Source organism: Thermobia domestica, chromosome 1, assembly GCF_964235325.1.
Source record: "Thermobia domestica chromosome 1, izTheDome1.hap1.1, whole genome shotgun sequence".
Taxonomy (NCBI): Eukaryota; Metazoa; Arthropoda; class Insecta; order Zygentoma; family Lepismatidae; genus Thermobia; species Thermobia domestica.
The window spans coordinates 306,965,012-306,980,475 of NC_137454.1; the positions used below are offsets into that span (position 1 = coordinate 306,965,012).

Consider the following 15,464-nt stretch of genomic DNA (forward strand, 5'->3'; position numbering starts at 1 on the left):
ACATTACAATTTTAACCATCGTTTATTTTTAGTTGCTGTGATTATTATTATGTATAATAATGTTGCTTTCCGTAAAATTATAATGTAACATAGCTACAGGTTTTGCATGGAATTTAGTTAATAATAAATAAATAAATAGTAAATAACTAAAAACATTACAAAACAGTTAAATCTGAAGGAGCCAAGACTGGAAATAGAAGGCTCAATTGAAATAAACTATTTTCATCATTATGGCTTGTCTAAAAATCAGGAAAAATTTTTAAAAAAATAAACTAGAGGTAAAACTAATTTCTTGTCTATAAATGTATACATACACATAAGTATACGCATTTCGTTTGATTTAAAGCCGTTTTATTCATAATTATTAATCTTACAGAAATAAATTACATTGCTACTTGCACAATACAAGAGAATCGAACAGAAGCTGAAACTAAAAATAACATGTTCTGGTACCCTGGCCCTGGTTCCTGACGAATATTTATTCTTTCATGGTTGAGTGAAGTATGATGTAGGGATTAACTCTCTTCCGCTTTTGAACAAAAAAAGAAAGTCGCGATTAGAACACAAGATTTTTTAAAATGTTATATCTTTTCACATTTAAGTTCATAAACAAATAGATGTTTCTAGAAGATACAAGCAATATTCTAATAATTTATAACTGATCTAAAGCAATTAAATAGCTTTAGCGTATGATAGTTTATGATTATTATTATTTTTATTTTGCCTTGTATTATAACCACTCCGAACCGTTAGAGAATTTTTACTTAATCGTCAAAATACCTTTTATGTAAGTATTTTGATTCAAACAAATTTATTGATACTTTTTCTCTAAACTGATTTTAAATATTTCTTGATATAAAATAACTGACATACGAGTTTAAGTTGCCATAGAATGAGTGACGCAAAATTCGAAAGTTTTCGCAAGTGTTGAGGTTTCTTCTTATTTTTTTTTTTTCTGACACGATTACTTGATACTAGAAAAGTATATAAAATTCAGTTTGGAATTGTGCAGGACAGCCCTTCCTAGTTTATACTTCTAAGAACAACTTTTATTTATTTATTTATTTATTTATTATCACTGTAACAAGAATTTGGAATTATGTAGGACAGCCCTTAACTATTTTATACTTCTAAGAATAAATTTTATTTTTCATTATTACTGTAACAAGAAACGTCTATCACTATTTTCTAAGATTCTATAGTATACCTGAAACCTAAAGCAGCTTATCTCAAGATTTTCTCAAATACGCAATTATAAATTATTCTGTATTACGAATTTCTTCAGATATCTTATTGAGAGACTACAGGTTAACATAAACAAAGGTAATAAAGCAAAGAAATAGGTGATTTATATACTGTCAAACGGAGCTTCTACTTTATATTGCATTTTTACGTGCTTTAGAATCGTTAATTTGATTCACTGAAATCCTTCATAAATTATTCCGAAATAAGCACTTGATCGGATGACCTGGCTGAGTTTCTTGGTAACTAAGATGTCTTTTTAATTACAACTTTAAATTGCAACATGAATACTTGGAAAAATTCAAAACGAAAGAATTCTTCCTCAGAAGATTAAATAAGGGCATCTACAGTATGTTCACACCGAGTGCACATTTGGCACACAGTCCTGTGTTTGATTTTTGATGGAAGAGAACTGACTGCATTATTGACGTTCTGATTCCAGCTTAAACTTAAAGGTCACGTCTCATATAACTGAAGGAAATGAACATTATTAGATCCCTAGTGCCTTATAATATGAGCCTGCTCTACAGTATCTCTAAGACCAGTTTCAATAGTTTTCATGATCTGAAAATGTTTTCTGATTATGTACAAGTACCATAAGATATTCCATGATTTGCATTACGGAAATACACGAATGTCTACAATTAAAGGAACAAATGGAAAATCGAAGATGCTAACAGACGTAAGCAAACACTGACACTCAAAGAATGTAAGAGTGTACAACAGATCCGAACATATGTAAGTCATGCAAATAAAAGGCATGATACGGACCAACATGTGTAATAATGTCTGTTGTATAGCCGTGACCACATGTATGCATGGAATTCAGATGTTCCTGGTGACCTTGTCAGTCCCTTAAACTGGAATAAATACCGCATACTTATGAGGGTGCTGAGAAGTTCCAGGGGGAAAGCATTCTTCTTCTCCAGCAAAGCAGTTCTGCGACCAGGAATGATTTGAGAAGAATTTCAATCCTTCTTCCAAATGAGTTCTATATATAATTGATAAGATTGAGGTTTGGCGAACGTGCAAGCCAGGAATCCATCGAATATCCTTCCCTTTCAAGAACTCATCTACCAATTGTATCCAATGGGGACAACTGTTATCTATGTACCGGAACTGGTCTGACTGCTCCTACAGAAAGCCTCACAGTAAGTTCAACGATTTCATCACGGTACTTTTGCTGTCAGGGTGTGTTGCTCCAGCGCATACAGCGGCGTCCATTTACCGACCATGATCCATGATGCCATCGCCTTGGCAGTGGTCCATTTCTAGGTTGTTGGAACGATAGAGTCCCCGTCTCCCATCACACGTACACATGTTGAGTCTCTGTGCGAAGTGAACAGAACCACTTCCTACTGCTCTGGGGTTCCCTTATGCATGGTCTCTGCACTAGCTTTACCGTCCCTGTCTGCGATGGAAGCAGAATGGTATACGTACCGCTGGTCTTCTTGTATAGGGCAGGGGGAAGCGTACCGTTGGCCTTCTTGCACAAAGTTCTCTCTATTGAGGCACTAATACAGTGTTTGATCAAAATGGAGATATTAGTATCAGCATAGAGGTGCTGAGTGATTTAGATTAAACTCAGATCTGTATGATAACAGGTTGTTAATGTTAAATAACGGTCATCAGTCTGTTGTGCTTCATGGACGTCTTGTCCTAGTCATCTCATTATTGTCCTTTCTCCTGGAACTTCAGTCACATTTTGGAGACTACTTTATCAGGCACACATCCAACCACCTTACCATTTCGGCTTGTAACTATCTTGCTCCCATTCAACTGACTGCATCATCCGACGTTGATGATGAGCCATCAGGAAACTCCAAAGTGCACATTCACTCGAATTCAGCTATCAAATAGCACGATAGTCGGATTGTTCAAGTATGGCTTTGCTGGCAGTTTCAACGAGGTTGATGATGCTTACGTATTGGGATCCCCCTTCCCTCATACATGCATAGCAGAATTATAATTTTCCATCAGAAATGTGTCCATTATCACAATATTTCCATTCGTCACTTTACTTGTGGACCTGGATATGTATGTAGGAAGATAAAGTTCTCACACACTTCCAACAGTTTTTTAAAATATTTTTTTATTTTTTTAAATCTCTTTGTTAACCGAAAAAAATCTATGACTTCTCAATCCCTGACGCTCTTTTCTATTTCAAAAATTTATGTTCGCATTTTTAAGTGAAACTCTTTGTTCGTAGTTATCTGTTAGTAATAAAATTACATATTAATTCTAAGTGAATGAGAAAAAAAAACGGTCTTGATTACTAGATAGTCTTATTAGGTATTTACTTATACGATTCCCTAATTCAATAAAATAGATACAGTACGTACAAAAAAAGTACGAATTATATATCAATTTACTACATACTATATGTACTTGATAACATACTACATTATCAACAGAAAAGTATCTAGAATCGTCCATATTATATATGTGTCAAAAAAATTCACATTTGATTTCTCAAGAGTTGACCCACAATAAGATACTAGAAATTTAATTGTGTATGAAAATAATTTTATTGATAGCTGCTCTTAAATCTTAATTTCCCCAACTCCAAAGCATTATTTGAAATGTTTCCCCTGAATTTTGAAGTCTGTAGTACTCTACTACGTACTGACAACACGTCTAATACGAAAGAAATCGCACTTCTTTTTAACTTTTATTATAAACGTATCTACAGAGTTTCTTTAGATATCTTAGTCTTTAATTTCCTTGACTTCAATATAAATTTTTTCTAACTTTTTTTTAACCCTCTCCATCCCTTTTAAGTGACCATGTTCTACTTTCTCAGGTTATTTTTAATATTACGATTTAATGTTTAGTTACAGAGTAAGAAATACATAAATCTTCCTACAAATATTTATATCATATATTAATATTCTTATTTAAACTTCTACTGTTTTAGTTTTTTTCTTTTTCGTGCAGTATAACAATATATGAAGAACTGAAGTAAATTTCGATCTAAGTGCCATTTTCTGAAGTTTCGAGTTATAACCAGAATGATGGTCTATGGACCACGCCAGTTTAAGTATAGTCGGATCTAAGCGCCAAACCTGTGCATAGTAGTTCATATCATTGCCAATAGAATGCGTAAGGTGTATGTGCACGGCACAAATTCTTGAGGAAATCATTATCTCAAAACTGTTCAAATGGCACTTAGATCTTAATTTACTTCAGGTCTTCATATGTTGTTATATATTAACAATTTGACTGATACGAACTACTTACAAAATAAATAACACCTAAAATTTTAAATGTTACTTCTGGTTATTGCCCACTTTTCTTCTAAGTTCTTGCGCTGATTTAATGTAGTCCCCACGAATGCGCGATGTCTAATTCTCCACGAATATGCTCGCTTTTATGAAACTGATACAAAGAAATTTTACTTATGCTTAATTTTCTTTCTTGTTACTTTGTTCTTAATGTCTAACTGCATACAGCCTGCTTCTCGATTTACTCATTTCTTTATTTCTTCAAGCAGTTTTAACGCAGTTTCTAACTTTCACTTTTCCGTATCTTTAGTTCTTGTTGTCCTCAGCGTTTTCCCCGGTACTCGTTTTCCGAGGCTCAGCCAACCTCTGGGACTTGACGCTTAGGTGAAAAACTCTTTCTACACCCACCGAGAATTGAACAAAATCGCTGGATCGGAAGTTGAACAAGTTACTAACTGAATTACACATAAATACATCTCAATTCGTCTAGCAATTTAAAAATTTTTAAATATGCATTTTTTACCTACTAGCAGCTTGTTTTATCTTACTTTCTCGTACTTATTGAATTTCCCTCAATACTTATATAATTCTCTCACTTCCTGATGAAATGTCATTTCCCTGATTTTCTTTGACCTTTTACTTCTGAAGAAACCCATCAAATCAATGTATGAACACTTTCGAAGATTCCGTCCAGTTGATAAGAATCATTTAAAATTACTCGAGATTTCAGACAGTTCTTAACTGTACATTTGTATTACATAATAGCGAGAAACTAAAGGGATATCTTCAATAAGTTCAAAAGAAGTAACCACGGTTCGAACTCATTCAACTGCATTTCCGAAGGAAGGGAATATTATAGTTTGTTTTTTCACAGGTTTTAATTATTCTCTTCAACTTCTGAGTATGGCAAAAAGTTGATTTAAAAAAAAAAAAAAAAAAAAAAAAAACTTGAATACATAAAACATGGATTTAACTAAAATGACTAAAAATGTGACTACGTAATACTTGAACAAGTCTATCTAATGGAAGAAAGTAAATTAGTATACAATATTTCTTTTTATTTTAAGCATTCAAGATTCTCGTAATTTAGTAGCGTCCCGGATTTTCATTTTTGAAATATGGCAATCCTAGAGCACGGTCACTCAGCGGTAGAGCGCTTACTTCTGGTGCGTGGGAGCCCTGGTTCGATTCCCGGCCAAGTACGTTTGTGGTGGATAACATCGTGTCCGTTGGTTTTCTCGGCGTACCAGTTTCTTTCCACTTTCTCATTCTACAATTCTTCCATCATCATTCATTTGCCTTAATCATAGTCTCCCTTAGCCTCAAAGGTATGATCCTGGGACGTTAAACAAAGATTTCATTTCATTAGTTAAACGTTCCACGATCATATCCAATAGGCTACAGAAAACGGACGGTAAATGCGATTAATGATTAAGGAGGAACATATGGAATGAGAATGTGGAAGGAAACGGGAAAACGAACACTATATTCAACATAAACTCGCATGGTTTGGGATTGAAACACGAATCATTAGTATCGAAGCGAGTCGCTGCATCCTTAATACACTTCGTGCCCTGTGTAATTAATAATTGATCTTTCCTAAATATTCCTGCAGAAGAAACGTAAATGCAGGCAGCATATAGCTCTCTGTACGGAAGAACGTTCACGGAATCGTAGGTAACAGACAGGTATATCATACGGGATGACAGACGCGACGTCAGCTCCAGAAATGGGACAACACTTTTTTATATATATATATATATATATATATTTTTGAACTTTTTCATGTGCTCCTCGTTACCTTATATACTGATAAGCAATTAGACTATTAATATAGTATGATCAATCAAGTATTTAAAGGAAGAAGTGGCGCCAACAGCGTTAGAGAATATTATTAAATGCAATAGAAATAAAATTATAAAGTCTTATACATATTAATTTACTACTGATATTCTCAATACCCTGTTCCGTGGAATGATATCTAATGGCTATACTAACTTTTCGTTCAAATTTGTAGCTATACACACAAAACAAATATCCATGTCACTATGTCCTTTTAAATCCTATGAAGGTATGTACACATTATCTTCATACAAAAGTGATTTCAGACACAATAAAATGCCTATTAAGTACACAAGGCAACTTGTAAATATACTGGTCTGTTCAACGCAACATCAAAGTACAGATAATGAAGTACAAACGAATATAAAAGAGATGCAGAAAATATTCTCTGAACTATTTTCGTCTTATTTAACATTTGCTCGCAAATAAACAAAGATCAATAAAATAAAATTTTACTTGGGTCCAAATCACACACTGAGAGAAACACGTACGCAAGCTTTCTACAGCAGAAATCCTACTTTACATACTTATCAAGGAAATTACTCAATTACAAAAAATCTTAATAAAAATGAAAATCAATAGAAAATAAATATTTTTCAGGGACCAGCAACATTTAACCATGACTATTACAGAGCCTAGAAATCAAAACTTATAAATAAAGATAATTTCGTCGAAAGTTTTGTAAGTTCCTTAAATACATGAGGGATTTTAATAAGTTCCTAACTTCAATTTTTAACCTTTATTGTTTAAAAAAAAAATGTGTCTCCTATGATTTAGAGAAATTCCGTATGTTGATACTTTCACAGGATTTTTAAGACTGGTATTAATTCTTGTCAGTTGACAATTTTATAATTTTTCTCTTAAGTTTAATGAGAAAATAAACCCTGGTATTAAACCTTAGCTAATTCTGTGACCTAATATGGACGCGGGTAAATAGGCATAAGAACTCACCACTTGCTTTAGGATCCATTCCAAGTTTCTTCATACCTTCCCTAACCTCTTCTAAGTCTCGAGAGCTGGCGCGGAATTCATCCGAAACAAATTCGTGAGTAGGACTGTCGGTATGTTCAGGGATTTCCACATCTTGGGATTTTTCTACAGGACAAATGTTATACAACACTGAAACAATCTAAACACAGCGAAAGCAAACACAAAGACGTATCTACATATAAAACCATGCTTATAAAAGACCATGCACTGTACTTAATAAATCAGTAAATAATAATAATTTTCAAAAATCTCTCATTCACAGCATTCAACTGCAATAAAATTGGTTTTAAAAAAAATAAAATTAAAATATCAAAATTCAATGCTATAACAAAAGGCTATGTGCAAGGATTGGACTAATGAATCTTTGCAATGCAAAATTCTAAGCAAAAATCTTCAGAATAAATATATGAATTTCATTTGGTGTATGAACTGAAGAGAAAAAATAAAACTAAATTCAGTAGCTACAAAATATGAAAACTATATATTTTTAGAACTTTAAAAAGCTATACTAAGTTCACGGCAAATGCACGACACTATTATCACGTAATGCAACCGTAACATATTGTATTTAACAAACACAAATACTACAACAAGGCCAATGCAACTTTTCTAATTGTGATTTTCTGAAATGTCTATGAAATATTTTGAACTTTGTTCAAATAGCGAAACAACACTCCTAGCACGGTTCCGGACATAATTACAAAACAGCAACTCACATTGACATGGGTATCACTGCTGTCTATCAAGTAACGCTGCAAAAAGGATTTCAGACAGACAAAAGTGTGTAAGACACACATACAAAAAAGCATACATACTTAAGTTAATTTTTAAATATTTTCTTTTTCAGTACTAGTAATTGTATAATAACAGAAAACTGTATCATTATTCACCTGCTGCTTCACCTTCTACACTGCTAGCTCGAGAAGAGCCCTGAGATGCGCGCCCACCTTCCTGAGCCATGGATGACAGTTCATTTGACTGGCGAATCAAACTCACACGATAGAAGTAGTTCCGCCAAAACGTTTCTTCATTGATTCTGAGTAGAGAAAAGAAAAGTTAAGACACGCATTTATTTTTTATATCATTTTACAGCTAATTAATAACAATACTTAAACATACCAAACGAAAACTTACCTTTATTACGGTAAATGTACAATATAATGAAACCTCTTTAAAAAAAGACATCGATGATGCATGATTATCTGACCGAAAATTGAGAGGTTTACGTTACAGAGAAGTTGCACAAAGGGCCGGTCAGGTTGCAATGATGTGAACAGACTTTAGGGGAGAAGGCTGAAATTCAGCTTAAATGTAGAAGAGACTATTTAGATTCAATATTCCAAAAGCAAATTGTTCTAAAATAGATTGAACCTAGTCAAAAAGGCACGGAACATTAATATAAATGGAAAATCAATGAAAAACAAATGATTCCTCCACGTACCTCAAAAATCAAAAGTGATATGACTGAAATTAAGCTTAAATATAGAACAGACTACTGTATGTAGATTCTACATTCAAAAACGAAATTGTACTAAAATGGATGGAATATAGCAAAGAAGCATGAAACATTAACATTAATGTCAATGGCAAATCAATAAAAATGAAGGCGTCTACATTTCTCAAAAACTATGATGCCAGGCTAATTGAAAATTTATTGCAAAGACATAATGAAGACGATATATAGCACATAAGATAAATATGGATAGAACATTGTCAAGTGTCAAGTTGTTTGAGTAAAATTAATTATAAAGTATATGCATATTCTTCGAATTACCCAGGGCGCCCTAAGCGGGGGTTAAGTGCTTGAAATATGTCACATCTGAATTCGAAATTTCCAGACTAGATTTACATGCACGTGACTTCTGACCTGATCACGTGACAGTCTGGTCCCTATGGCAAACCGGATAGGCCCTTTAAATTACCCACTGTTTATACGGTAATTATATGCAATATACAGTAAATACGAGCACATTAATTATAAATAGTCTGATATCGAAATATTGTACTCAATATTCGAAATACTGGAGGAATTTTCGAAACAGAGTGAAAGGGGAAGTATTCCTCCTTGAAATTTTATCGTAAAACTAGCGCCATTTGTTTCTTTATATTTGAAATTACAGGGGAAGGTTAAGGGAAATGAATTTATCAGGACACGACCACCACTGACTCTTCATGATTTTTATTCATTGAAAAATCTCTAGGGTTTCCAGCATTTATTGTGAATAGAGATGCAATTACGAGTTGCTACTTTGTATTCTGTATGGTAGGTCATTTGCTTACGACATTTTGTGGGGAAGAATTTTCTGTCTACTGTACTGCATTGTCGATTTATTTATTTTCAAATATTGCAAAAGGTATTTTCTGTCCTTCATGGTGAACAGTGAAATTGAGCAGCGCATTAACATCAAATTTCTGGTGAAATTAAAAAAAAAAAAAAAAAAAAAAAAAAAACCGATGGAATGTTGTGCAATGCTAAAAGAAGTGTATGGTGATAATGCTATGTCACGAGCGCGAGTCTTCAAATGGCACAAACGATTTTCAGAAGGTAGGGAGGAGGTTGAAGATGATGAACGACCCGGTCGCCCTTTGAGCTCAAGAACGGACGAAAATGTTCAAAAAATTAATGAACTTGTGCGGAAAGACAGACGTCTGAGCATTCGGATGATCGCAGACATGATTAACATTAACAAAGAGACAGTAAGATAAATTTTGCATGACAATTTAAACATGACAAAAGTTTGTGCAAAAATGGTCCCGAAAAACCTCTCTCAGGAACAAAAAGACATTCGAAAGACCATTTGCTGTGACGTCATGGAACGACTCAAAGCAGATCCAGACTTGCTAACACGTGTCATCACATGTGATGAATCATGGATTTTCCAGTATGACCCCGAGGCTAAGCGTCAATCCATGCATTGGAAGACTTTCACATCACCAAGAATGAAAAAAGCACGAATGAGCAAGTCCAAAGTGAAGGCAATGCTCATAGTTTTTTTTCGATATCAGGGTATCATCATGACTGAATGGGTGCAACAGGTTCAAACGGTGAATCAGACCTACTACAAAGAAGTTCTAATCAAGCTGAGGGAAAGAATAAAGAAGACACCGGATTTGTGGAAGAATGATGCATGGATCCTCCACCAAGACCATGCCCTTTCTGTGAAGCAGTTTTTAGCAGCCAAGCGCATTCCTGTGCTCGACCAGCCCCCATATTCCCCAGACCTGGCTCCCTGTGACTTACCTATTCCCAAAAGTGACAAGTGCATTGAAGGGAACACATTTTCAGTCTGTGGAAGAGGTGAAACGAAAAACGACAGAATTGTTGAACAGGGTGACATCTGATGACCTACAGCATTACTTTGAACAATGGAAGGCACGTATGCAGCGGTGTATAGATAGGGGAGGGAAGTATATTAAAGGGGATAACAGTCAATTTAACTTTCTTTGCAATACTCACATCTTTCTTTGCAATACTCACATTTATGACACCAGTCTCGTTATTTAATTGCCACACCTCGTATGCCATAAAAAACGCTATTATTCTTTATACTATTATTATTATTAAACTATTATTATTTATAATAATAATGGAAAAGACGAGGTCACTATTGTGCACCACCTAAAATTCAAAGCACGATCCGCCACTGCTACATACTGTCACATTTATGACATGAGTTTTAACACAAAATTCTCTCCGCAAGAATTAATGTCTATTTTTTTTTTATTATTATTTTATTTTTTTTAAGGGAAATGCTAATTCTACAAAATCGTTAAAGCGATAGACGCCTATTTGTCAAACAATGGCTGCACACCCATAGAATCTGGAGTGAGCACTAAATTTCCTCGACACCGACGTTTATGCCTCCTTCATGAAAGCGATGGGATAAAAAAAAAAAAAATACAACGACGTCTAAGTTTGTCCATACACTATATATTTGCTGCAAGCAAAATTGATTTAAAAATAAACTCAGTGACTTAGAAATCTAATAAATTACAATAATGCGGTGTTTACAAACAAATTATTTTACAAAAGTCACTCCGGAAGTAATCTCTGCACCATAATACCTCCTATTTTTATCGCATATCTTTTTATTCGCAGTTAATTAAATACACGACACGAATAGCACGATAAAATACAAAACTACAGAGGTTGTTCAATCTACATTTGGCCAATTTTGACTTACCTAAAAATTTAGAAGAATCCATGACGCCAGGTCCGTAAGTGCTCGATGTGTTTCCGTTGGTTCCTAACAATAGCCCGACAGCGTAATTTACACTGTAATAGGCTTTTCTGAAGAACTGGGAGGGGAATCTTGTCCCATTCCCTTTGCACAGCTTTCCAAAGTCCTTCCACAGTTGACACACGCCGTCTTCCCAAAGCCCGCTTCAGCAATCCAAATCCACAATAGTCCATAGGACTTGCATCTGGATATTTAACAGGTACCTCATTGAAAGGTATCACCTGTATACCACTTGCCTCCTCAATCTCCCTGTAGAATGCGAGGGACGATCGTGAGGTATGTGATGAGGCCTTGTCCATGTGAATGCACACCAAATTGGCGTCATTTCCCTACATCGTAGATCGGCCGCATGATCTGCTCCTGAAAATACTGCGAATTTATTTTGCAGTTCTTCGCCACCCTACGAATCTTCAGTTTATCTCGGTAACAGTAGCCAGTAACGACCACGAACCCTTTTGGGAAGGATTCGTTACAGACACGGACCCACCTTCTGAAGTTCCTAGCGCCTTTCTCTCGCTACATTGATGGCTCTCGGTTTGCCGTAGTCGGAAAGGTAAATCCAGGTTTCATCGAGCGTTACGACGTACATCCACCTTTGTTTTGTCAGATGCCGTTCGTACAGCTTCCGGCGTTACACTTTCGTTCCTTTTGGTGGGCATCCGTGAGAAGATGGCCGCGAGCTTTCATGACTTTTTCCAGCTTGAGTTTATGGTGTAACGTCCGGCTCACAGTCCCCAAAGACATATCAAGACGATTAGCCATACACCTTTGTGTTGGCGGATTTTCTTGCATTGCCATTTTGCGAAGTTTCCTCTGCATGGTGGAAGTGGCCTTGGTGCATTCCCGCTTCCTAGGCAACTTCGTTGGTGATTCAAATGGTGGAGCTTCGTTGCCCTTGTACTTTTTAATAATATTTTTTATTCCACTTAAACTGATGTTGCAGCACTGTTTTCTAATGACAGAAACACTAAAGTGGGCGTCATAAAGAGCCGCAACATAGCTTTCCCAAAACCGGCTTAGTTTGGGCGGCATTTTGGTCACAGAGCGGAAACTCACGCACTTGGAAACAAATTTAACACAACACTCACAACAATGGTCCAGTTTTTTGCGCTAGTGTCATCCGCGCGGAAAAACAACTCCGTTCCCAGGAAGCCACTGCACAACACTGCAGGACGCCACGAGCCAGGTCGGGTGAGTCTATTCTGCCCGGGAGGGGGAAGGAACGAAATCGGCCAAACGTAGGCTGAACAACCTCTGTACGATCAAGATCTTGCAAAAAGGAAGTTGCAAGCTCTGGGGCATAGCAGGCTGCAAGGAGCATATACAGAGGACGCAATTGACATATGCAATGTTAGAAGATGGATAAAGAAGTTATGGGAAGGGGCACGGACTTCTGTGGCCGGTAACTACTGAAGAGGCAAACTTGTAACTGCAGTGATGGATGAAAACCGAGAAAGAGTAGGTGCGGTGATTAGAAGCAACCATAGGTGTGACTATACAGGATTTGTGTGAGGTAATTGGCTGCGAACATCCTAGTATGCAAAGATTAGTTCATGAGTTGAAGGAAACTACATGATACCAAAAAACAGTTGTTCTCCACCATGATAACGTCCGTCTTCGCAAATCAATGAAAACGTCAAAGACTATTGTCAAAGTGGGGTGATCAGTAATCTCCAACATCCTTGCAGTTCTGATTTAGCGCCATCTGACTTACATTCGGTTGGCTCTCTCAGAGAGAAAAAACAAATTACAAACAAGGTTTTGCTATGGTCAGCTCATTACCCATTGTTTTCTCTATTAACTAATAATCCTATGAGAAAAATAATGTCTACTAAATATTGTTGAACCCAAACCTGAAGTCTGTGGTACACTAAGTTATTATCGTGCTTAAGTTTATATTATATATATATATATATATATATATATATATATATATATATATATATATATATATATATATATATATATATATATATATATTACATTAATTATACGGAATTCTCATTGTGTCCCTCGCCTCTTATAACCAATTACAAATTCCTCACGCAAGTTGGATTGATCCTAAAATAAAATTTATATTCAAGCTTGAAAAAAATTATCATCGCTTTTCTTACATCTTACTTTTTATTAAAAGTATGTCGAAAATTTACAGGAAAGCTAGTGCTAGCAGTTCTTATATGAACAAAAAAAAGGATCACAATATCACAGTAACTTAATAGAAGTTATTAATTGGATAAACTTCTTTCCAAACCCAAAACTAACGACTTAGACAATCGATAACATTTAATGCGTAGGAAAGAAAAATGGATATACGATCCATAATGAAACACTATCACTCCTTGCGCAGAACACTTTCAAATCTGGTAATAAAAAATTGACAAATGACTCCGATTACAATTATAAAAGGGTCATAAAAGTCTCCGCGGTTTTTCGGTACATATTTGAACAAAAAAATTTCTTTATTGAAATTCAATTTTAATCAAGTACATATTGACCATTATTCTCTATGACCTTTTGCCAGTTTTCGGGTAGCTTCATAATTCCATCGGTGTAGAACGCTGTGGTTTACCGTCGAAAAACTTGGCCAAGTGATTTTCAGCGGTGCTTCGGTCGGCCATTTTTTTTAACACCATCAAGAGAGTACTGCAGAGACCGAAACAAATGGTAGTCAGACGGTGCAAGGTCCGGGCTATACGGTGAATGCATCAAAACTTTCCAACCAGGTTCCATCAATTTGTTCCGAGTCATCAAAGATGTGTGTGGTCGCGCATTATCATGATGGAACACAACTCCCTTTCTGTTGGCCAATTCTGGTCGCTTTCTCTGGATTGCTTCGTTCAAATTGTCAAGATGTGCACAGTACAGGACCGAATTGATGGTTTCGTCAGGTTGCTGTACCTCATAATGGATAATTACCTTCCAACCCCACCAAACACACTACATAACATTCTTCGCCGACAATCCAAGCTTTGAAGTCGTTTGTGTAGGGTCATGATGACAATGCGCGGCCATACATATCTTTGATGACTCGGAATAAATAGATGAACTTGGTTGGGAAGTTTTGATGCATCCACCGTATAGCCCGGTCCTTGCACCGTGCATCATTTGTTTCGGTCTCTGCAAAACTCTCTTGATTGTAAAAAAAAATTGGCCGATAAACCACAGTAGTTCTACACAGATGGAATTATGAAGCTACCCGAAAAATGGCAAAAAGTCAGATAATAATGGTCAACACATACTTGTTTAAAATTGACTTTTAATAAAGTTTTTTTTTTTTTTTTGTTTGTTTGTTCAAAAATGTACCAAAAAACCACTGAGACTTTTTATATTACCCTTTATATTGTTCCCTTTTTACTTCCTAGATTATCAGAAAGGGGAAAGTATAGTTTTAAACTGAGCTTGAAACTACCAAACCGTACAGAAAAGTATTCCACAGCAGGATTACCATACCAGTGTCTACAAATCAAATAAGAGTATGACAAGATATACATGGGTATGACAAAATGAAAGATAAGCACCAGGGTTTAAAAAAACCTCAATAACTAAATATATTGATGGTGCGGTCCAAGGCTTGTCAAAACATTTACGTGCCGCCAAACAATATCAAATATGTTCAGCATAGAAGTTCGTCTCACAACTGTATTTCATTAGAAATAAAATACCAGTCACTAAATATAGACAAAACAAATTTTGATGAAGAATTAGATTTTTTAGTAACGAACTTCATTAGGAATAACTAACATATACATCATTCTTATCCTACAAGTCACAGAATAAATAAATACATGATACAGAAAACAAACATAAAATAAAAGATCGCACCGGCTTTTCTGTTTATAAGTAGTCATCACTACTGTGAAAAGAAAAATATTAAACAATATGGCAAAGCTGAGTAACTGGTAATTCATAATCTGTGATTTCGTGA

General features: G+C 35.3%; 1 protein-coding gene across 8 annotated transcripts in view; it reads right to left on the bottom strand.

Moving 5' to 3' along the window:
- Sap47 (Synapse-associated protein 47kD) overlaps nt 1-15,464 on the bottom strand; it is a 221,608-nt gene that overhangs the window by 18,026 nt on the left and 188,118 nt on the right. For 3 of the 8 annotated variants that reach the window (XM_081727243.1, XM_081727237.1, XM_081727253.1), the window contains exons 7-8: nt 8,189-8,334; nt 7,260-7,403 (exon numbers count right to left, since the gene is read on the bottom strand). In XM_081727243.1, coding sequence (XP_081583369.1) covers nt 7,260-7,403; nt 8,189-8,334 — 290 coding nt within the window. Of the gene's footprint in view, nt 1-327; nt 530-7,259; nt 7,404-8,188; nt 8,335-15,464 lie in introns of those variants that run through there. The other 5 variants (XM_081727261.1, XM_081727258.1, XM_081727266.1 and 2 more) reach the window with 3 other exon arrangements.